Genomic DNA, 25,327 nt, shown 5'->3' with positions numbered 1-25,327 from the left:
TTTAACACTCAGGATCCTACTTCTATTAAACAACTTTAAAGGAGATAAAAATATAAAAGGCTATCTTTTAGGAAGCAAGTGATAAGAAATTAGCGCAGGCAAGAAAGCGAAGAGATTTTTGGACTTTCAACTTAACTTACTGTCTATAAGTCAACAAAAAGACTGCAGTTAAAATTAAACAATACTTGACTTTAAAATGTCTTGGCAGTTATATCATAATTTTTTGATGCAATAGTCAACTAATATAAGAATTCTAACTCACAAGAGCTCTACACAATGCAAATATACCATAATAAACTAAATATGTTAAATGGTAATCAATCTTCACTGCATAAACTAATAACTAATAGCTTTTAATAATAAAGCTATTAAATATTTGCAAATGCTTTCTATTTTTATCAGTGTACTGTATTCCTCTTGTTCAATATAGTTAAACTGAAAAAGCCCCACGTCTTGTATTGTTTGCTACACACACTGTAACTTACATATACCTATATATACACATAGATATAAATGCCTTTTGTGGAAATTTGTTTAATTAAATATATGCATTTTAGGTCATACCTAGTGTTTAATTAAGTATTTTCAAGGGTCTAGTTTTTACTGGATTCACTTTATACTGCCAGCTGCAGAATTAGTTAACTGAGAATCCATCAATGAGCCTGTTGTGATGACTGGGTTTATAGCACTTATTTCTTATTAATAGCTCCTGTATTATATTTTAAAAACGCATCAAAGTTAGCTGAGGTCATATATCAGCTTATTAAAGTTTAGGAAAAAAAGATGAAGCTAGAAGCCGAACTTTGAGAAGAGAGAAGGATTCTAAGTTAACGCATTCTGTACCCAGCAATTTAAACTTAAGTACAGAACTCTAAAGCAATTTTTAATTAAACTAAACTGTAGAAAAATGATATTTAATCTAAAACATGTGCATTAAAATGGGTTAATGAGGAAATGGAAGTGGATCCAGCTCCACACACCGGGCAATTAATTCAAATTCAACAATCTTTATTGGCAAATCCTTTTAAAACTTGTAGAAAAGACAAAAAAGGACATCATAGATGACAAAGCATATACTATGGGGTGGTGTGTATAAGAAATATTGTCATATGCGTTTCGAGTGAAAAACTCTTGAACACTGGCTATCGTACTCCGTGCCAGACTGGCATTACATCTCAGGGGTGAGCTGAAATTTTCTTTTTGTTTACATTAAAATGGGTTACCAACTATTTTACCACATATTATTAATAGTGTTGAAAGGGTGTTGAAAAAAGTAAAAACTGTACTAACCTACTGCTGCTATTCTGTACTCTGCATCGTGCCCTGTTAGTCACCAACTTACTATTCCATCAGGGTGTTTCAGGTAGCATCTGCATCTAATTTTATAACTGCATAAGACTAGGGATGAGTGTGTTAGGTGCCAGGATTCCCTCGCTGTACGGGGTGGATCTCAAGCCTTGTCTGGTGCTGTGGTCTCATATTCAGGCTCAGCTGCTGGAATGACTGCACAGCACAGACTTCTGTCCCAGTGCCTTGCCCAGGCTTGTGCTGCATGAGTAGTTACTGCTGGTTCTCCAGCTAAGCCTGTGGTGACTACTATTTTACATTTGCAGTGTTCTGCTCTGGAGCCCAAGTCCAGATTTCATCCTACTAAGCATGTCCATAATATGGTGCCTTCCCATTGGTGCTCGGACGTCAGGAGCTCTGGTGAAGTGGCAGCTTCAGATTGTCCCACAGGCAATTTCCTGTCTGTCTGGACTTGAGCAAGGCATAAAAAGCTCTCAATGGCGCACACCTGTGCGCTAGTATCTTGTGTGCGATGTGTTGGTGGCTACCTTACCACCCTGTGTGCACGTGTGCTTCTAATAGCACTGCAAGTGTTGGTCTAGACAGACAGTGTAGGGTGGGAACTCCCACTTGAACATAGCATCTGCACCGGGCATCCTCAGGCATGTGTGCTAAAGGACACCATGTGTCAGAGCAGAGTCAGCCACCAGTTTAGTCTTCCCTGGGATTTTAAGTTATATGGTCCCCAAATAGCATTTTTCTATACTCCTGTGTAGTCTAACAGGTTATAGCCTTTTGCTTTGCTTCATAGTACCGCTCTGTGATGTAACAGAGCTTGTTACTTTGCGCTCTGTGCACACTGAATGACATTTAACTCAGTGTACTTTAAGCATTTTCTCGCAGTCGTTCTCGACCATTGTGCTAGCTGCGGTTTCTCCAGCACTGCACAGTGGACCCCGGGTAGCAAACACACCTCCTTATAATTTCTTATTTGGTGCATTCCAGCAACCCTAACAGAGTGGACCCATGAAAGCTCGGGTTCTGGAACCCGACCTGAGTTTTATTCCAAAGTTCAGCTCAGGTACCAGAACTTGAACCACAACCCAAACCCCATTGAAAATAATGGGGACTCAAACTTTTAAGCTGGAAAATATTCTCTCTCTCTCTCTCCCCCTCCCTGCAACGGACTCCCTTAGAACTTTGAACAATGCAAAGGGTTTATGGGAGAGGTCAGTGTTCAGTGTTTAACACCGGACATGTACAAACCCCGAACTTTTATGTTTATGTTCACTTATCTCTACATAAGACCCATTTTATCTGAGTTGGAAAAAACACTGTTGTACTTGGATGTGATGTAACCTCTGCAGTCAATAGGGGGCTGGCGATTGACTGCAGTGGCCATCTAATGCCCTCTTCTAGAAGAGAAAGCCAGGTGATCATGGGTATTAGGTAATTTTTTTACCTTTCTCAATATCCTGGACCTATTAATAATGTGCTCCAAAGTAATGGACAGCTCCTCTAAGTTAAGGAAAAATGCCACCAAACGTTTGCAAATGAATCACAGCTACTTTTAAAAAAGGAAATAAATCTTATGTATATTTTATAATCTTAAAACACACTTACCATTGATATTGCTAAGTTTGTAGACAGAATGTGTTGAAACGTCTCTGGCTGCAGGGCTATAATTGTTGGCAATTGAATCACTACAAAGAAAAATACACATTTTTAGAGTAAATATGTGAGAAGAATAAATTAAACTCCATCTACATGTTAACATTAAAAGTTTAATAATTATGTTCCTCTCCCTCCTTTAAATCTTACTTTTCTTTACAGCTTCATGTTTTTTTGCATTTAAGAAGCGTGGTTCTTCATTAGTGAATAATCTATGGGCAAAATGTTATAGAAAAAGGGAAGCTGAACAGATTCATATACAGTGCGGCAAAAAAGTATTTAGTCAGTCAGCAATAGTGCAAGTTCCACCACTTAAAAAGATGAGAGGCGTCTGTAATTTACATCATAGGTAGACCTCAACTATGGGAGACAAACTGAGAAAAAAAAATCCAGAAAATCACATTGTCTGTTTTTTTTTCCTTTTATTTGCATATTATGGTGGAAAATAAGTATTTGGTCAGAAACAAAATTTCATCTCAATACTTTGTGATATATCCTTTGTTGGCAATGACAGAGGTCAAACGTTTTCTGTAAGTCTTCACAAGGTTGCCACACACTGTTGTTGGTATGTTGGCCCATTCCTCCATGCAGATCTCCTCTAGAGCAGTGATGTTTTTGGCTTTTCGCTTGGCAACACGGACTTTCAACTCCCTCCAAAGGTTTTCTATAGGGTTGAGATCTGGAGACTGGCTAGGCCACTCCAGGACCTTGAAATGCTTCTTACGAAGCCACTCCTTCGTTGCCCTGGCGGTGTGCTTTGGATCATTGTAATGTTGAAAGACCCAGCCACGTTTCATGTTCAATGCCCTTGCTGATGGAAGGAGGTTTGCACTCAAAATCTCACGATACATGGCCCCATTCATTCTTTCATGTACCCGGATCAGTCGTCCTGGCCCCTTTGCAGAGAAACAGCCCCAAAGCATGATGTTTCCACCACCATGCTTTATAGTAGGTATGGTGTTTGATGGATGCAACTCAGTATTCTTTTTCCTCCAAACACGACAAGTTGTGTTTCTACCAAACAGTTCCAGTTTGGTTTCATCAGACCATAGGACATTCTCCCAAAACTCCTCTGGATCATCCAAATGCTCTCTAGCAAATTTCAGATGGGCCCGGACATGTACAGGCTTAAGCAGTGGGACACGTCTGGCACTGCAGGATCTGAGTCCATGGTGGCGTAGTGTGTTACTTATGGTAGGCCTTGTTACATTGGTCCCAGCTCTCTGCAGTTCATTCACTAGGTCCCCCCGCGTGGTTTTGGGATTTTTGCTCACCGTTCTTGTGATCATTCTGACCCCACGGGGTGGGATTTTGCGTGGAGCACCAGATCGAGGGAGATTATCAGTGGTCTTGTATGTCTTCCATTTTCTAATTATTGCTCCCACAGTTGATTTCTTCACTCCAAGCTGGTTGGCTATTGCAGATTCAGTCTTCCCAGCCTGGTGCAGGGCTACAATTTTGTTTCTGGTGTCCTTTGACAGCTCTTTGGTCTTCACCATAGTGGAGTTTGGAGTCAGACTGTTTGAGGGTGTGCACAGGTGTCTTTTTATACTGATAACAAGTTTAAACAGGTGCCATTACTACAGGTAATGAGTGGAGGAAAGAGGAGACTCTTAAAGAAGAAGTTACAGGTCTGTGAGAGCCAGAAATATTGATTGCTTGTTTCAGACCAAATACTTATTTTCCACCATAATATGCAAATAAAATGAAAAAAAACAGACAATGTGATTTTCTGGATTTTTTTTTCTCAGTTTGTCTCCCATAGTTGAGGTCTACCTATGATGTAAATTACAGACGCCTCTCATCTTTTTAAGTGGTGGAACTTGCACAATTGCTGACTGACTAAATACTTTTTTGCCCCACTGTATATATTTTTTTTGTTATGTATAATTCATATTTATTCATTTTTAATCATAGCAGGACCCTACTCCTCCATAAAGATATAGATACAGTCCAAGAGAGGATTCACAGGTTCCCATACACATGAAGACTTACGTCTAAGAGAGGTTTGGCAGTGTTAGGTCCTGGAAAACAAGAATTGACTTAACGTGGCTTCCAGGTACACATGAATTGGCCAATTTATGAGCTAAGCATTCTCAATTTTTCGTATTTCTTATGCAGTAATGCAGTTCAACGTTCATATTTCATGTTTGCAAGCTATGGCGCTACAGAGTGCTGCCTTATTTATTTGATTATATATGAGTTGGTGACTCTAGGTAAGCACCTGTTCACACCTAGTCTATGTTTGGATGTAACAGTCAGTTTTTGGAAATTTAATTTAGATTTTATTTATTGAATACACTACTCATTTTAGATTTAGTAATCAACAGAGTAATCCTCATCAGCAGGAGCACATCACTTTTGGAGGATTAGGGAAAACCATGAATCTATACCCCAAGATTATTTTTCACATCATTCAATTGTATTCACATCTGTAATGGAATGGAAAGTCTTTAATTTTATAGTCTTTGGTTGAATGCCTAGGTAACTGGCAACACTGAAATGTCAGCGTGACTGATTACCAAGGTAAGGACTACACGATGCCTCATCTGGCCAACTTCAGTACCTCAGCACTAGAGATGAGCGACTTTGCCTTTTTTAGGGTCGAGTCGGGTTTCATGAAACCCGACTTTCTCAAAAGTCGATTCGAACGAAATCGGCCAACTATAGGGAAAAGTCAGGGTCCGACTGAAACACGAAACCCAATGCAAGTCAATGGGGAAGCAAAGTCATCAGGGAGTGGAAGACAGTAAACACACCTACAGTGCCCATTTCAATGCCAACAACATCAATTCTTATTACTTAAGCTTGTCAACCTTAATTTACTTTATAATAATAGTTACGCTTTGGCTAAAGTTGTGGGGGGGTAGGGCTGGCTCCAGGTTTTCGTGTGGCCCGGGCCAAAGAGTGTCAGTGGGCCCTTTAACATATACCACAATTCATGATGCTCCAATACGGCAGAGAAATCTTGGTATAGTACAATGAAAAAGACTTCTTACATGACATGACTGATATCTATTTTAAATTCTCCAATAGCTCAAAAACCGGACAGTATATTACTCCATACAGTATTATGGCCACCACATAGTGCACCATACAGAATAATGAGCCCCATATATTTCTCCATACAGAATAATTGGTCCCATTTAATGTTCCATACAGTATATGACGAGCTCCACATAATGCTACAGTATATGTTGGTCCCCATGGATGATGCTCCACTGTCTTATGGGCCCAAATAATGCTCCATATATAATGGGCCCCATTTCTAATGCACCAGTTATAATGGGCCCCATAAATGCTACTCCAGTGTCTGATGTCCCCATTTGGAATGCTCCAGTATATGAAGGGCCAAATGGATGATGCTCCAATGTATGATGGGCCCCATATCTCATTCTCCAGTGTATAGTGCTCCACAAAAATTGCTCCCAACCTTTAAAAAAGTTAAATACCTCTCCTCGCTGGGCACTGCTCTACTCTGGACTCCTCAGCATCAACATTTTCCAGCTCTCTGCACTTGGACTGTTTAAGCAGAGGGCATACAGATGTGATGTCATTGCGCTCTCTGTCCTGAATGTCACTGTCAGGAAACGCGGAAGACATCATGGCGGTGGAGCAGGGAGAGGTAAGTATTGCAAGTGCTGTGGCCATGAGCAAGCAGGGGGGCCACTTGTGGGCGATGGCACTGGCTCAGGGCACCTCATAGTATGCCGGTGTGTCTGACGGCGAGTGGGCCCTCCCACCAGCAGAGACACTTTTGCGTACTATGAGGGGCCCTGTGCCAGTGCCATCACCCATGAGTATGCCCCCCACCTGCTCAGGGAATTGGCACTTTCTTCTGCACCTTCTTCTGTGTCACTGTGTATGGTGGTATAATATGCGGGAAGGGGCACCTGAGTTTCATCAGAGTCAGATTCTGGCTCTGTAGAGTGCGAGGGGAATGTAGTGCTCTGGGTGAATGTAGCAGCAGAATCATCTAGCAATGGCTGTGCATCAGTGCACTCCATCTCTGATTCATGTTGGACTGGGGAATTCAGGATTTGACTTGATAACCCAGGCATGGTATGTGAAAAGAGCTCCATGGAGTAATCTCAAGTGTGGGCTGCCGCATCCTTCACTTTTGGTGGGGGTGAAGGACACAAGGAAAGGGGTTCTTCCTGACCTGAAGCATGCACTGACGTCTCAGTGCTTGCATTTTTTGAAACTTCAGAAGAGGAGGCAATAGAGCTGGAGGCTGTTTCGGCAATGTAAGCCAAAACCAGTTCCTGATGCTCCGGCTTTGAAAGCGGTTTACCTACTCCCAGAAAAGGGAGCCTTCCAGGCCTTCCGGAGCCAGACCATGCCGTAGTCTCAACACCTCCGGCCTTAGAGGGTATTGTACTTTGGGCACTACCAGCAGATGCACCACCACCACCGTCAGTACCAGATAGCCCCCCACGCCCACGTCCGCGGCCTCTTAAACCATACTTCCTAATTTTTGTGAAAATGGACCCAAAATATCAGCAGATATATGGTAAGGTATCAGAAGTGTACAGCTGTATACAGTGTAGGGGTCATTGTAAATCTCCGTATTTATTTCATGAGTCAGACACAGACGCTCACAGGCTTAGCATGAATTGGACAATACTATAAAAAGTTGAAAAAGGGTACAGTACCACAAGATACCAGGTATATATAGTCTAGTTTAAACATTCTAAATCTCCGTATATATTTCAGGAGGCAGACACAGATGCTCTCAGGCCCAGTATGGATTCGACAAGAATATAGAAAGTTGAGAAAGGGTACAGTATCACCTGATACCAGGTATATCCGTATATATTTCCAGAGTCAGAAACAGACTCTCACTGCCTCAGTATGGATTAGACCAGAATATAAAAACAGTAAATGGGTAATGTATCACAAGCGTAGAGCTGTATACAGTGTTGGGGTAATTTTAAAATCTACATATATATTTCAGGAGCAACACCAGACTCTCACACGCTCATTATGGATCACACCATAATCTAAAAAGAACATCCGCAAGAAATAATCACACATGTGGGCCAATGTTCAAGGTGTCAATGATGCACTTAGAGTGGTGGATGGAGGAGGACTTTCTGGCAGAAAGGGTACTGTATCAACAGATACCAAGTATATATAGTATAGTTAAAATAGAAAAAATCTACGTATGTATTTCAGGAGGCAGGCACAGACGCTCTCAGTCCCAGTATGGATCAGACAAGAATGTAGAAAGTTGAGAAAGGGTACAGTATTACCAGATACCAGGTATATATAGCATAGTTTCAACATTCAAAATCCCTGTATATATTTCAGGAGGAAGACACAGATGCTCTCAGGCCCAGTATAGATTCGACAAGAATGTAGACAGTTGAGAAAGGGTACAGAATCACCAGATACCAGGTATACATAACATAGTTTAAACATTCTAAATCTCCTTATATATTTTCGTAGTCACCCTCAGACGCTCATTCAGTATGGATTTCACCGTAATACAAAATGTCTAACAAAGGTACTGTATCACAAGATAGGAGGTTTATATAGTATAGGGTATAATTTTTATCTCCGTATATATTGAAAGAGTGAACCACACACGCTCACCCAGTATGGATTATACCGTAAGAAAAAAATTTGAACTAAGGTACTGTATCAGCAGATAGCAGGTGTATATAGCATAAGTAAAAATTTAAGTCTCCCTATAAATTTCCTAAAGTCACATACAGATAGTCAGCATGTATTTCTCCGTGATACCAGCCGGGACACTGTACTGTGTGAGGAGTGTACAGCTCTATACGGTGTGGGAAATAATGAAGGTTCGTTCGCTGTGCCGAAAAAAAGAATACAAGTAAGAGTGCTGTGTAAAAAGCAGTCAGCACAGCAGTGTACACACAGCAATAGTGCTATAAGGCAGGCTAATAATCAACGCTGCTGCACACAAGAAAATCCTCCCTGTCACTGGCAAGCAAACTAATAACTAGCGCTGCTGCACCAAAGAAAATCCTCCCTGTCACTGGCAGGCAGCCTAATAACTAGCGCTGATGCACACAAGAAAATCCTCCCCTGTCACACCACAGTAACTGTACACAACAATTGTTCTGCACAAGCACATAATAACTTCTTTTTACAAGCCTAAGTGTCTCCCTAATGTTAAACAGCATCACCAACCTCTCTCTACTGTAATGATGGTCAGAAGAAAAATGGCGAGGGCTTTTATACACACTCCGTATTGTGGTACAGTAAAGGGTGTTTTACTGGATGGAAGATATGTTTCTCCTAGCAGATTAATGTTTGGCCGGGTTTTTCCTTTAAGACGGGACCTGCGATGATGTCAGGGTCACGTGATCAGCCCATGTGATGTCTACCTCACTGGTGGGAGGGGTTAGGCCCTATGTAATGGAGGTTGGTAAATGCCACAGTGTGAGTGTGTTTCTGGAAACTACAGGGACTTGTATGGACGCAGCCTGCAACTTGTACATAGGATTCCCGTGCTGCAGGACTGTTGCAGCAATACTCAGAAGAACCCCGGGAATGGAACCTGGCAGATGCCGCAGGACCTGGCAGCCGCTTAGTTACCCCTTTCCCGTGCAAGGGGTGAGTCTGGGACCAGTGGTTCTCCAAGCTGGAGTATGTGTTCTATTTCCTTCATGCTTTGTTAAGCTGCTGGTTACTGAGTGACATTAATACCACTGAAATTGGACTTTATGCCTGTGTGTTGCCTGGTTACTGCCGCCCAGCTATTGCCTACCAGAGCGAATCCCTACAATTGGTGGACTGAATGCGGGCACAAGCAGTGAGGCCAGGCTGTTTTTATTTTTCATTTGCACCCCAGCCTATGTCCTGGGTGAAACGAGTGGCAGAGACCCAGGCGGGGAGCTTTCCAGAAATGGAGGCCACAGTAAAAATGCTCATAGAGGCCATGCAGCAGCAGCAGCAGCAGGCTATGCAGCAGCAGGCTACACAGCAACAGCAGGCTATGCAGCAGCAATAGGAGGCCATGCGGCAGCAGCAACTGGAGTCCATGCGACAGCAGGCTATGCAGCAGCAGGCTATGCAGCAGCAGCAGGAAACCAATCAGCTGTTGATACAGCGTATCACGGCAGCGCAGACCAAAGGAGCTGACCAGGGAATCCATGAGGTCCGGAAAGCACTTCGTATAGTGATTCCCAAGATGGAGAAATCGGACGATGTGGAGGCATACCTGGAGATGTTCGAAGGAGTCGCTGAGAGAGAGAAGCTACCCTGGGACCATTGGGCAGATGTCCTTGCTCCGTTTCTGACCCCAGGACCTTTGAAGGCATATCAGGACCTACCCACCGAGCAAAGGGCGGACTACATGGTCGTCAAGGGTGAGATACTGGCTCGTCTTGGGGTAAATGTGTTAGTGCGGGCCCAGCGGGTACACCAGTGGGAGTTTACCCCCTCCAAGCCGGCCCGGTCCCAGTATTACGACCTGTTGCACCTGTTACAAAAGTGGTTGCAGCCTGAGGTGTTGTCCCCCACAACCATGCTGGACCGCATAGTGACTGATAAATTTTGGAGGGCTTTGCCCCACTCCCTCCAGACATGGGTCGGTCAGGCATCCCCTACTAATGCCATGCAGATGATAGACCTCATAGAAAGGTATGGGGCTACCAAAGAGTTACAGGGAGGGACCCCTCGAAAGGTAACCCGAAGGTTCCCTAAGTCCCTGCCCCTGGTTCGGCGAGCGGAGCCCAGGAAGGCCGCTCAGGACTTATCTGGGAAAGTAAGGAGCCCAATAATCTGCTGGCGGTGCCAGGAACCAGGTCATATGAGAGCTGATTGAACCCACCTGACTGAGCCCATGGACACCAATTTTGGGTACCGCCAGTCCCATTATGCCAAACCAATGTGTGCAGTGGGCACCCCGAAAGGCCCCAATATGGAACATTTGTGTCAGGTGGAAGTGGAGGGCACCCCAGCTGTGGCCCTATTGGACTCAGGGAGTCTTATAACCCTGGTACGAGCCAGCTGGATACACACCAGCGAGTATACGGGTCGGAAAATTGGGGTGTTGTGTATACATGGAGACTTAAAAGACTATCCCACCGCACTAGTGGTGATCAGCACGCCAGCGCGGAGGCGGTGCCACGAGGTGGGGGTGGTGACTAATTTACATTATGATGTGATAATTGGAAGAGACTTTCTGTTGTTTTCTGTGCTGTGGCTGTCGGTTGTCCCGTCCACTGAGCAACTGCTGGCACCAGAGGCAACCAGGTTACATTCTCCAGAAGGGGGCATGAGCCTGGTGGCCCGGAGGAAGAAGTGCTGGCGGAAGGAATAACCTTCCCTTCGGTGGAGGAGGGGGAGAGTTCTCCCATAGAAGTATTGGCTGGAGAGGTGGAAGACTTGCCGCTGGGACCCGAGTTGTCAGACTTGAATGTATCAGGTGATAATTTTGGTACAGGGCAACTCCGAGACCTCACTTTAGCCAGGGCCAGAGAAAATGTACTGTTTGTCAATGGGGAACCCCAACAACCTGGGGCAGATACGGTGTTTCCACGCTTTGAGATGAATCAGGATTTGTTGTACCGAGTGGAGAAAATACGTGGGGAAATGGTGGAACAGTTACTGGTACCTCAGACATATCGAAGGCTGGTAATGGATTTAGCGCATGCGCATGTACTTGGGGGGCATTTGGGCCAAAAGAAGACCCTCGACCGAATTCTGCAGCGATTTTACTGGCCAGGGGTTCATGAAGAAGTTAAACGGTACTGTAGCTCCTGTCCAGTATGCCAGGTAACCAGTCCCCAGCCTCACTTTCGGAGCCCTTTGGTGCCTTTGCCAATTATAGAGGTACCCTTCGAGAGAGTGGCCATGGACCTGGTGGGGCCTCTCAATAAGTCGGCAAGGGGACACCAACACATTCTTGTAGTTCTAGACTATGCTACCTGATATCCTGAGGCCATTCCTCTGTGCCACACATCAGCTAAGCTTATAGCAAAGGAACTCATGGGTATGTTTTCACAGGTGGGAATTCCGCAAGAGATTTTAACAGACCAGGGAACTCTCTTTATGTCAAAAATTAAAAAGGAACTCTGCCGGTTGTTAAATGTTAAACAGTTGCGTACCTCGGTCTATTATCCCCAAACAGATGGTCTGGTAGAAAGATTCAATAAGACACTGAAGAGCATGTTAAAAAAGGCAGTTTCCAAAGATGGGAAGGACTGGGATCTGTTATTGCCATATTTGTTATTTGCAGTGCGGGAGGTACCTCAGGCATCTACGGGGTTCTCGCCCTTTGAACTATTGTACGGCAGACATCCACGGGGCTTGCTAGATATAGCCAAAGAGGCCTGGGAGAACCAACCTACTCCCCACAAAAGTGTGATAGAACATGTTGCAAAAATGCAAGAGAGAATGGAGACAGTCCTACCTTTGGTCCGGGAACATATGGAGGCAGCACAACGGTCACAGAGTCGGGTCTATAACCGGGAGGCTTGGGTAAGAACCTTTAGCCCTGGGGATCGAGTTTTGGTGCTTGTGCCTACCGTAGATCACAAATTTCTCGCAAGGTGGCAGGGACCCTACGAGATCAAGGAGAAGGTGGGACCAGTAGACTACAAGGTACACCAACCAGGTCGGAGAAAGCCAGAACAGGTTTACCATATTAATTTGCTTAAACCCTGGAAAGATAGAGAGCACCTTGGTGGGGATAGTCCGCTGCCAGCGTTTCAGATGGAAAAGGCTCCGTTACCTCGGGGCGAGGCAGGAGAAGCCCAACCTGCAGTCAAAATTGCAGATACTTTGTCTCCTAAACAGGTTCAGGAGGTCCGGGAGTTCATCAGCCGAAATACAGATGTTTTTTCGGAGCTCCCTGGACGCACCTCCCTAATCCAACATGACATTGTCACAGAGTCACAGGCCAAGGTCCGATTAAAGCCGTATCGAGTGCCTGAGGCCCGGCGACAAGCCATCTCGGAAGAGGTAAAAATGATGCTACAGTTAGGGGTCATAGAAGAGTCTCAAAGTGAGTGGGCCAGTCCAATAGTTCTAATACCCAAGCCTGATGGGTCTCTAAGGTTCTGTAATTTTTTTAGAAAACGCAATGACATTTCAAAGTTTGACGCCTACCCGATGCCCCGGGTTGACGAGTTGATAAAGTGCTTTGGGCAAGCACGGTATTTTACAACTCTGGACCTCACAAAAGGTTATTGGCAGGTACCCCTAACAGAGGCGGCGAAGGGAAAGACGGCATTTATAACACCTGAGGGGCTGTTCCAGTATAAGGTGTTACCCTTTGGGTTGCATGGTGCTCCAGCAACGACCCAGCGGTTAATGGATATTGTTCTCCATCCCCATCGCCGCTATGCCTCAGCCTATCTAGATGATATTATTGTGTTGAGCACCGATTGGGAAAGCCACTTAGCAAAAGTACAGGCAGTGGTAGACTCCCTGCGAAAAGCAGGGCTAACTGCCAACCCAAAGAAGTGTTTCATAGGGTTGGAGGAAGCCCGGTGCTTGGGTTATGTCATTGGGAGGGGAGTTCTCAAGCCCCAAGTGAACAAGGTCGAGGCAATTCAGAACTGGCCCCGTCTCCTCACAACAAAGCAGGTAAAGGCCTTTTTGGGTTTGGTGGGATATTACGATTCATTCCCAACTTTGCAACCCTGTCCGCGCCTTTAACAGATTGTTTAAAAGGAAAAAAATCTGTGATGGTGCACTGGAATGATCAGTTAGAGGAGGCCTTTACAAAATTAAAAGGGGTACTGTGTGGTACACCAGTCCTGATCACACCAAATTTCAAAAAAGAGTTTGTGGTGCAGACTGATGCCTCTGAGATCGGCCTCGGTGCTGTGCTGTCTCAGGAAGTTAACGGGGAAGAGCATCGCATTAGTTTCCTAAGCCGGAAGCTTACCCCGGCTGAAACCCGGTACAGTATTGTGGAGAGAGAGTGCCTGGCCATCAAGTGGGCACTGGAATCGTTGCGCTACTATTTGCTGGGGAGAACATTTCGGTTGGTGACAGATCATTCCCCTCTTACGTGGATGAGTCAAGCTAAGGAGAGGAATGCCCGAGTCACCAGGTGGTTCCTGTCAATGCAAAACTTTAAGTTTTCAGTAGAACATCGCGCAGGCAGACTACAGGGGAATGCAGATGCCCTGTCCAGAGTTCACTGTATGTCATGTGTCCACCCCTCCAGGGTTGAACATAGGGGGGAGGTATGTGGTACAGTAAAGGGTGTTTTACTGGATGGAAGATATGTTTCTCCTAGCAGATTAATGTTTGGCCGGGTTTTTCCTTAAAGACAGGACCTGCGATGATGTCAGGGTCACGTGATCAGCCCATGTAATGTCTACCTCACTGGTGGGAGGGGTTAGGCCCTATGTAATGGAGGTTGGTAAATGCCACAGTGTGAGTGTGTTTCTGGAAACTACAGGGACTTGTGTGGACGCAGTCTGCAACTTGTATATAGGATTCCCGTGCTGCAGGACTGTTGCAGCAATACTCGGAAGAACCCCGGGAATGGCACCTGGTGGATGCCGCAGGACCTGGCAGCTGCTTAGTTACGCCCGTCCCGTGCAAGGGGTGAGTCTGGGACCAGTGGTTCTCCAAGCTGGAGTATGTGTTTTATTTCCCTCATGTTTTGTTATGCTGCTGGTTACTGAGTGACATTAAAACCACTGAAATTGGACATTATGCCTGTGTGTTGCCTTGTTACTGCCGCCCAGCTATTGCCTACCAGAGCGAATCCATACAGTATATACAGTATTTCAGGAGTCACCCTCAGACGCTCACTCAGTCAGTATGGATTTACCCGTAATCCAAAATGTTGAAAAAAGGTACTGCATCAGCAGATACCCGGTGTATCCAGTCTAGGGCTAATTGTAAATCTCAGTCTATATTTCCAGAGTCAGACACAGACACTCACAGGCTCAGTATGGATTACACCAGAATATAAAAAAGAAGAAAAAGGGAAATATATTTGAAGCGTACACCAGTATACAGTGTTGGGGTACTTTTAAATGTTCGTATATATTTCAGTATCAGTAAGCCAGTCCAGACTCTCCGCTACAGGAAACTAAATGGTTACAAGTACAGATGGAAAGTCGAGTGATTGCTGAAATTTGGGAATTACTAATCACGGGAAAACCTCCCGGGAGATTTCGCAGAGGCGATGCTGACCCTCAATTACTTTGGTCTGTGGAGACAGCGAAAATGGTTCTTTGTGAAGAAAGGTTTGCTGTATCGCAGTAGTGTGGATCCCATCACCGTAACTCGTCTCCATCAAATTGTGATCACAGGGAGAGATGTACACATGGTCCTCACTGCCTATCATGATCTGTCTGGTCACTTTGGAGTGCAAAAGACAGAAGCCACAGGCCGTTTGTGATTTTATTGGATTGGCATGAGAGGAGACATTGTAAAATGGTGGTAGGAATGTCACACGTCTGTGACTAGGAAAACTGTGAAACCTGATCATAAAGCACCACTGCATCTGATTGTGAGTCGACGTCCACTACGAATAGTAGCCATTGATCATCTGAAGGTAGAGGCCAGCAGGACAGGCCATAGCTACGCATTAACCATCATCGATCAGTACACCAAATTTGTAGTGGCCGTCCCTGTGAAGGATTTCACTGCCCAGACTACACAGCGGTGGAGCAGGGAGAGGTAAGTATTGCAAGTGCTATGGCTGCCACAAAATTCTGACCGTTATCACTGGCTACCTTGCCTGGCTCAAGATGTAGACTGCCCAGCCATGACTCAGATTGTCGATGCAAGTAGTCAGCCACTACCTCCACAGTGTGTCTATTGTCGCCCAAAGACATCATCTTTAAAACAGCCTGCTGCCGCTTACCACTAGCTGTTCGATAGTGGGACACCTCGTGTGCAATACTGGCACCCGCGGATGGAGTGCTCGTACGACTGCGCTCTGTCGAAGAGCTTTCGCTTCTGGAGGATTAGGAGGAGGGTCGAACTCCTACAGCCAACTGTTTCCTAGACCGTAGGCTAGGTGTCTGTTGTGAGTTCATTTTCCCCTTCACCATTGAGGTCTGATGATCTCCCTCTTCTGGTGAAGGAAGGTAATGAGGCTGATTACAAAGCACCTGAGCAGAATGATGATGACTGGGTGACTGGGATTGCTGACTGGATATAAGGCAGACGACGCCCTTCTGCCTTGCGGGTGATTACGCTGAGGGATTCTTGGAGACCAGTCTGATTCCTGCTCCTCAAAAGCTAAGTTTTCTGCTCTACTTTTTGCATTTGTGTTTTGGTTTTGTTTTGCCTTGTTTTTCTGGATTTCTGCCTTTCCCTCCTGGGTGAGCTGAATTCCGTTTTGCTCTGTCTTCAGATAATACCTGAGTACTGATATAGTCTTTTTGAAGCCTAGCGTCTTCAGGGCTTTTTTCCCTATCAGTCTGTTGGCTCTTGTTTTTGAGAGGGTTTTGGCGGATTACAGACAGCAGCTTTTCTATTCTGTCCTATTTAGTTAGCTTGGGCCCCATCCTTTGCTCAGCCTATCTTTCAATCTGTGTGAGTGTTTTTTCATCTTACTTCACCGTCATTATATGTTGGGGGCTGCCTATTGCTTTGGGGTCTGCTCTGGGGCAGTTTAGATTTCCCTTTCTGTCTTTAGGCTATGTAGTTCTCCAGCTGTGATCGAGGGGTCTAGGGCACCGTAGGAACCCCCCACGGCTACTGCTAGTTGTTGTTGTTAGGTTCAGGGGTCTGCAATCCGATAGCTGCCAACTTCTCTGGTTTTCTGGACTTAGCTAGTATTTCTGTTTTTGCCTCCTATGGTGACTTATTCATAACAGAATCACTCGCCATACCGCAGATCCTAGGGTACTTAATAGCAGGAAAGTATTGTAAAAAAAAAAAAGTGTATATTTTTTCCTCTATATCTCTGAGGCCGTAGGGGGAAAATTTTTTTCTCTCAATGGAGATAAAGCAATTGTCTGATCGTGTGGAGCAGCTCGCTGTGGAAGTGCAGGGAATTTCCGCCTACCTTGCTCATTCACATGCTGCTGAACCAAAGATCCCTACTCCTGATGTGTTTTTTGGGGATCGGTCTAAATTTTTGAATTTCAAAAATAATTGTAAATTATTTTTTGCCTTGAAGCCTAACTCGTCAGGGAGCTCCGTGCAGCAGGTTAAAATTGTCATCTCTTTGCTGCGTGGCGATCCCCAGGATTGGGCGTTTTCTTTGAAACCAGATGATCCTATTCTGACTAATGTGAACGCATTTTTTCAAGCCTTGGGGTTGTTGTATGACAAACCTAATGCTATTTATCAGGCTGAAAAGACCCTGTTGGCATTGAGCCAGGGTCGAGATTCTGCAGAATTGTACTGTCAAAAATTCCGAAAGTGGGCGGTCCTTACTACCTGGAATGATAATGCCTTGGCAGCTCTCTTTCGGAAGGGTTTGTCAGAAGCCGTAAAAGATACTATGGTGGGATTTCCTGTTCCCTCTGGTCTTGACGATTCTATATCATTAGCCATTCAGGTTGATCGGCATTTACGTGAACGCAGGACTGCACGAGAGGTGCTGCCACCTGTTGAACAAGTGTCTGAACCTATGCAATGTGATAGAGTTTTGTCCAGGGAGCAATGTCAGGAGTTCAGAAGGCGTAATAAGCTGTGTTTTTTTTGTGGAGATGCCTCGCATATTATTTCTGTTTGTCCTGAATGAGAGAAATGTTTTGCACACACGTTTTCTGTGGGTGGTGTTCAACCTAAGTTTCTTCTGGCAATTACTCTGATCTGCTCCCTGTCCACATTTTCCGCCAAGGCTTTTGTGGATTCGGGAGCAGCCCTGAATCTAATGGACTTGGATTTTGCTAAACGTTGTGGACTTCCGATGACGCCTCTGCGGACGCCTATCCCTTTGAGGGGGATTGATGCTACTCCTTTGGCGAAAAATAAACCTCAGTTTTGGACCCAGGTGGTAATGCGGGTCGCCCCAGACCATCAAGGAAATTGCAGATTTTTCGGTGTTGCATAATTTGCATGATACCATTGTTCTGGGGTTTCCCTGGTTGCAAATTCATAATCCAGTTTTGGATTGGAAATCTGTGTCTGTGGTGAGTTGGGGTTGTCGGTGTGCCCTTAGTGAGGCTCCTTTTTTTCCACCTCTCCTCAGTCGCATGATGTTCCTGACTATTTGGCGGACTTTTATGATGTATTTAGTGAGAATGAGTCTGCGTCTTTGCCTCCTCATAGGAGTTATGACTGTGCAATTGAACTGAGCCCGGGGTGTAAATTTCCTAAGGGTCGGCTCTTCAATTTATCTGTACCCGAGCACGAGGCTATGCGATCCTATATTAAGGAGGCGTTGGAGAAGGGTCATATTAGACGATCCTCTTCACCCTTAGGTGCCGTTTTTTTTTTTGTCTTGGCCAAAAAGGATGATTCATTAAGGCCTTGTATTGATTATCATGCCCTCAACAAAATTACTATTAAATATCAGTATCCGTTACCCCTAATTTCGGATCTATTCTCCAGAGTTAAAGGTGCTTGCTGGTTTACCAAGCTTGACCTCAGGGGGGCGTATAATCTTATCCGCATTAAGCATGGGGATGAATGGAAGATGGCGTTTAATACTCCGGAGGGACATTTTGAGTACCTGGTGATGCCTTTTGGGCTCACTAATGCCCCTTCTGTCTTCCAGTGCTTCATGAACGACATTTTCCGAGACTTTGTGGATACATTTTTTATTATCTATCTGGATGATATTTTGATCTTCTCCAAGGATTGGGATTCTCATGTGGAACATGTATGGACTGTGTTCCGGATCTTGAGGGAGAATTCCCTGTATGTCAAAGGATCGAAATGCCTTTTTGGGGTACAGAGGATTTCATTTTTGGGATTTATTTTGTCTCCGTCAACTATTGAAATGGACCCGGCCAAGGTACAGGCCATTTATGATTGGGTTCAGCCCACTTCTTTGAAGGCCCTCCAGAAGTTTTTGGGTTTTGCTAATTTTTATTGGAAATTTATAGCAAAATTTTCTAGTATTGCCAAGCTATTGACTTATCTGACTAAAAAGGGTGCTGATGTGTTGAATTGGTCTCCGGAGGCTGTTTCTTCCTTTCAGGAGCTGAAGCGAAGATTCACTTCTGCCCCGGTTTTGCGGCAACCTGATGTCTCACTCCCATTCCAGGTAGAGGTGGACGCTTCTGAGACTGGTGCAGGAGCTGTTTTGTCCCAAAAGGATCCTGTAACATCTAAAATGAATCCCTGTGCTTTCTTTTCCCGAAAGTTCTCTCCATCTGAACATAACTATGATGTGGGGAATCGGAAACTGTTAGCCATGAAATGGGCATTTGAGGAGTGGAGACATTGGTTGGAGGGAGCTAAACACCAAGTCGTGGTCCTCACTGACGACAAGAATTTGATTTACCTGGAGTCGGCCAAACGCTTGAATCCTAGACAGGCTAGGTGGGCCTTGTTTTTTACACGTTTTGATTTTGTGGTCTCTTTTCTTCCTGGCACTAAGAATGTCAAGGCAGACGCCCTCTCTATGAGCTTCTTTGCTGATTCTCCTGTGGTGACCAAGCCTGCTACCATCTTAGGCGAAGGGGTAGTTCTTTCTGCCATCTCGCCCGATTTGAGACGTGCTCTGGAAGAGTTCCAGGAGGACAAACCTGAGCGCTGTCCCAGTGGAAAGTTGTATGTTCCTGAACAGTGGAAGAAGAGAGTGATGTCTGAAGTTCATTGCTCTGCATTAGCCTGGTCATCCAGGTATTTTTGGTACTAGAGATCTGGTGAGTCAGTCTTTTTGGTGGCCCGCCTTGTCTCGTGATGTCAGGAATTTTGTGCAGTCCTGTGGGACTTGCTCCTGGTCTAAACCTTGTTCTCGCTCTAGTGGGTTGTTGATGCCTTTGCCGGTCCCCAGGAGGCCATGGACCCATATTTCAATGGATTTCATCTCTGATATGCCTGTCTCTCAGAGAATGACTGCTATTTGGGTGATTTGTGATAGGTTCTCTAAGATGGTTCATCTTGTACCACTCCCTAAGTTGCCATCTTCCTTTGAGTTGGTGCCCCTGTTTTTGCAACAGGTGGTTCGCTTGCACGGGATTCCTGAGAACATTGTATCTAACAGAGGAGTTCAATTTGTGTCTAGATTTTGGAGGACTTTCTGTTCCAAGCTGGGAATTCAGTTGTCCTTCTCCTCTGCTTTTCACCCTCAGACCAATGGGCAGACGGAGAGAACAAAGCAGACCTTGGAGTCGTATTTGAGATGTTTTATTTCCGCCGATCAGGATGATTGGGTTTCATTTTTGCCCTTGGCCGAATTTGCTTTAAATAATAGTGCTAGTTCTGCCACTTTGATGTCACTTTTTTTGTAACTTTGAGTTTCATCCTCGATTTTCTTCAGGGCAGGTGGAGCCTTCTGCCTGCCCAGGTGTTGACACTGTGGTGGAGAGAATGCACCAGATCTGGGACCAAGTGGTGGATAAGTTATCTCTCTCCCAGGAGAAGGAACAGCGGATTTCCAACCGACATAGGACCATTGGTCCCCAGTTTAAGGTTGGTGATATGGTTTGGTTATCATCAAAAAATATCGCTATGAAGGTGGCTTCTCCTAAGTTTAAGGCTAGATTTATTGGACCTTACAAGATTTTGGAGATTATTAATCCGGTCTCTTTTCATTTGGCTCTTCCTGTCACATTTAAAATTCATAATGTGTTTCATAAATCCTTGTTGAAGAGGTTTATTGAACCAGTTGTTCCTGGGGTGGCACCTCCGGACCCTGTATTGGTTGAAGGTAACATGGAATATGAGGTAGAGAAGATACTGGATTCCCGTCTGGCTAGACAGAGACTCCAGTATTTGGTTAAGTGGAAGGGTTATGGTCAGGAGGATAATTTCTGGGTCTCTGCCTCTGATATTCAAAAGATTGGTGCGTGCCTTTCATCGGGCTCACCCTGATGGCCCTGGTGGCATGGATGAGGGTTCGGTGACCCCTCCTCAAGGAGGAGGTACTGTTGTGAGTTCATTTTCCCCTTCACCATTGAGGTCTCATGAACTCCCTCTTCTGGTGAAGGAAGGTAGTGAGGCTGATTACAAAGCACCTGAGCAGAATGATGATGACTGGGTGACTGGGATTGCTGACTGGATATAAGGCAGCCGACGCCCTTCTGCCTTGTGGGTGATTACTCTGAGGGATTCTTGGAGACCAGTCTGATTCCTGCTCCTCAAAAGTTTTCTGCTCTACTTTTTGCATTTGTGTTTTGGTTTTGTTTTGCCTTGTTTTTCTGGATTTCTGCCTTTCTCTCCTGGGTGAGCTGAATTCCTTTTTGCTCTGTCTTCAGATAATACCTGAGTACTGATATAGTCTTTTTGAAGCCTAGCGTCTTCAGGGCTTTTTTCCCTATCAGTCTGTTGGCTCTTGTTTTTGAGAGGGTTTTGGCGGATTGCAGACAGCAGCTTTTCTATTCTGTCCTATTTAGTTAGCTTGGGCCCCATCATTTGCTCAGCCTATCTTTCTATCTGTGTGAGTGTTTTTTCATCTTGCTTCACCGTCATTATATGTTGGGGGCTGCCTATTGCTTTGGGGTCTGCTCTGGGGCAGTTTAGATTTCCCTTTCTGTCTTTAGGCTATGTAGTTCTCCAGCTGTGATCAATGGGTCTAGGGCACCGTAGGAACCCCCCACGGCTACTGCTAGTTGTTGTTGTTAGGTTCAGGGGTCTGCAATTCGATAGCTGCCAACTTCTCTGGTTTTCTGGACTTAGCTAGTATTTCTGGTTTTGCCTCCTACGGTGACTCATTCATAACAGTGTCACAGACACTGCACTACACTCGCTCTCAGAGCCAGTGCGCGTGTCCTGAGTACAGAAACAGTGCTAAAAGATACCTGTGGAGCAGGGCAGCAGAGGTGACAATGCGTGCTTCAAACTATTAGAGTCAGGGTCCAGTCAGCGCCGGAAAGTAAAGAGGCACAGGACCTGCGTACACTGAAATTAGCAAGCTGGCACAGGACCTATGCTCAGGTGACTGCAAGGGGGCGGGGCTTAGTGTCCTGCTTTCAGATATGACAGGACACCATACAACAACTCAGAGTCAGGCAAAACGGAGGTCACAACAGTACGGGCAAACGAGGCACAGGAGGGACAAACAGACATGTAGTCAGACAAAGCCAAAGGTCATACACAAGAGGGCGATGTGGTACCAAGGGGACGAGCAGAGAGAAGTCAGGTCACAAGCAGAGGGTCATACACAAGAGGTAGCGCAGTTCAAGAGGGACAGGCAGAACTCTTAGCAGGGACAGAACCGGATCAAAACCAAACAAGCAAGCAAGATATCAGGCACAAGGCACACGTACGCACAAGGTCAACTAACTCAGCCGAGGGCAGGAGTATAACTGACACCGGACCTAGGTCCAGTGAGCATTAAATAGCTGCCCTCTGCCAGAGAGAGGCAGAACAATTAACCCCCAGTCTGATCAGGATGGGCCAAAGCGAAACCCCGTCCTGGATCATGACACTAGGCAGCACTGTTCCTCCGTTGCTGTCCCCTGATGGAGCATTGCTGGATACCTTCAGACGAAGCAGGTGCACATGTGTTACCTAAGGTTTTGTAGTCCGTCCATGCTTGCAAGTGCATGGTAGTTAAATGTGTAAGCATGCAACTGGTATTCAAATTTCTGAGATTTTTATCTTGGCTAAAGGTCCTTCTGCACTTCTTACAGATAACCTTTGCCTCATAAATAGGATTTTGGTCAAAAAAGTGCCAGACTGCACTCTTCGCACTATGGTATAAATTTGCAGGCCTTGCACGCTGTGCTAATTTGACCATCTGGACAAGCTGTCCTGCAACTCTTTTTGTTTTTTTTAAACAAATTTTTGTACAGCCACGGTCCTGCCAGATAACCGCTGCTGCGATGTCAATGCCTGCTGCGGATCCTTCTCCTCTTATGAGCTATTGCCAGCGCTACCCTCTTCCCCCAATGGATGCCAATCCAGGTCAACAACTGGGTCATCCATCACCTCTTCTTCAATTTCATCTGCACCTTCCTCTGAGTCCGTGTAAGGTGGTATAGTATGCGGGAAGGGGCACCTGAGTTTCATCAGGTTCTGATTCAGGCTCACTAGACTTTGACGGAAATGTATTGCTCTGGGTCAATGTACTAGCAGAATCATCTAGCAGTGGCTGTGCATCAGTGCACTCCAAGTCAGATTCATGTTGGACTGGGGAATTCAGGATTTGACTTGATAACCCAGGCATGGAATGTGAAAGAGCTCCATGGAGTTATCTGAACTGTGGCCTGCCGCATCCTTCGCTTTTGGTGGGGGTGAAGGACACAAGGAAAGGGGTTGTTCCTGACCAGAAGCCTGCAATGACGACTCAGTGCTTGCAGTTTTTGAAACTTCAGAAGAGGAGGCGATAGAGCTGGATGCTGCTTCGCCAATGTAAGCCAAAACCAGTTCCTGATGCTCCAGCTTTAAATGCGTTTTACGGGGCTTGGTTTGCAGGGGAAGGGAGCAGACCTGTTTATCAGGAGCTCCTGGTATTCCCCTATTTAAGCCTGCAAAAGCGTACTAAAAGCCGGAATTTTGGACTTAAAATCTTGTTGGAACATGACTGGAGTAAGAAAGAAGGAAGAAATTCAGGATCCGATGAAGAAAAAACTTTATTTATGGCCAAAGAAGCTCACTGAGAAGATCCAACATAAGCCTCCTCTCCCCAGAGCAAAACAACTTAACCAGCCGTCTGGAGCTGCAGCATCTAAACAAGCGCGATGGAAGCTGACGGCTCAGGAGGCTCTGCGAAATCCCCGGGCTGCGGGTGCAAAGAGGAGTCTGCAGGCCACAGCAAATGTGTCGGAGGAGACATGCTGGCAGCAGCGTCGGGAGACCGTGGGAAGGCGTGACTCAGGAAGACCGCCGGTTAAAACTGTAACATCATCGTTATCGGCGCTGGTCCTGAGCGGTGGTAAGCCTGCTGCTGGGCAAGACACAGGGAGCCGGAGGTCAGGAGGAGCGGTGTTATCTGCAGCAGCGGGGAAGGAAGAAGGCGGTAGCCTGGGGAAGGCGGCGGTATACACTTCAAAGCCAAAGCCAGTGACAGCAGGTGCAGGCGGGAACCCGGGAGACGCAACGGTGAACTCTTCAGGGGATGCAGGAGCTGGCAGGAGCCCAGGAGAGGTGGCGGTGGACTCATCAGCGGCTGCAGATGCGGCTGGGAATCCAGGAGAAGTGGCGGTAAATTCATCAGGGGTGCATGAATAATCATTGACAGATGCAGGGAGAGGCTTGAGGTTTGTGGTGGAGATGGGGAGTGATGGCAGCACGTAGGAGCAGAGGAGACAAGGTGGCAGAGATGCTGTGGATCAGAGGAGGGAGAAACTGCATCCTCCATACTGGGCAAGATTTGGTGGCTTAGGGTAGAATTGTCACATATTTAACTTGGCTGTGCTTAAAGTCAGTATGATCGTAACGCAATTTCTGTATGGCAAAACCCTGGCAGATCCCTTTCACCCAAATTGATTGCTGATGGCAGGCTCATGTACAATGCACCGGTGTTTTTCCCGGGGAGGAATGGGGAGAATGATAATAGGATAAGGGAATGGGAGAAAGAAGAAGCCTGTAATCTTCAACTTCTAATAGGGCGTAATAACACAGATAATTTATCAGACCACCATATGACTCATATAAGTCCTACAATTCACTTGAAGATTTGCATAGTGTACATTCGGCGGAATTTATGGAGGGTATGGGGTCACCTGAATCTGGGGGAAGTGACATATCTGCTGACACGGATTATGAGGAATCTAATTCCTCAGGCTCAATCTGACGATATTGTCAAACATGACAACTGTAACTGTGATTATGAGTCCGGAGAAAATGATACCACCCAAATCAATATAGATTATTGGGATCATGAGAAGCCATACAACAATGGAAGGCATAATACTTCTAAGACATCATTAATTGATGAAATACCTAATTCAGATGAATACCCTACAGAGGAGTTTAAGGCTAGAATGCTCAAAGCTTTGTTAAAATCCATGATTTTTTTTTTTAAAAAACCATTAGAGATAATGTTTCCGAAACACTGATTGATTTAAAAGCAAAAAACACAGGCTCTAAGCAAGCTAAGGCCTCCGAAGCTTTAATAAAAAAGCTATTCCATAAGACACTATTACTATTTGTAGAAGATTGTCATTTGAATGCTATCGAAAATTCAGACAGTCCTTCTCATGACTACAATACGGTTAAATCTCCTTATTCAGCATATGCATCTCTATGTGCTGGGGTAATTAAGATTTTATCTACAGTTACAGAATCCATGTGGAAAATTCAAAAGGACATAGATTCCTTTACAAACAGTTTGGCCGCATATGAAGATTTTAAAAGGAGAAACAATATCAAGATTATGGATGGTCCACGAAAAAGTCCC

General features: G+C 45.3%; 1 protein-coding gene across 1 annotated transcript in view; it reads right to left on the bottom strand.

Annotated features, from left to right (window-relative positions):
* The window catches only part of LOC141060642 (dynein axonemal heavy chain 3-like), a 2,648,786-nt gene that overhangs the window by 2,384,864 nt on the left and 238,595 nt on the right, over positions 1-25,327 (bottom strand). Inside the window, exon 4 of the mRNA XM_073556958.1 lies at positions 2,911-2,990. Within this exon, the coding sequence (XP_073413059.1) occupies positions 2,911-2,990 (80 nt within the window). The remainder of the gene's footprint in view (positions 1-2,910; positions 2,991-25,327) is intronic.

This window comes from Dendrobates tinctorius, unplaced genomic scaffold (assembly GCF_039654945.1).
Source record: "Dendrobates tinctorius isolate UK_male_01 unplaced genomic scaffold, ASM3965494v1 ptg000241l, whole genome shotgun sequence".
In the NCBI taxonomy this organism is placed as follows: Eukaryota; Metazoa; Chordata; class Amphibia; order Anura; family Dendrobatidae; genus Dendrobates; species Dendrobates tinctorius.
The sequence above is the reverse complement of the archived record's forward strand: the minus strand, read 5'-3'. Positions and strand labels throughout refer to the sequence as shown.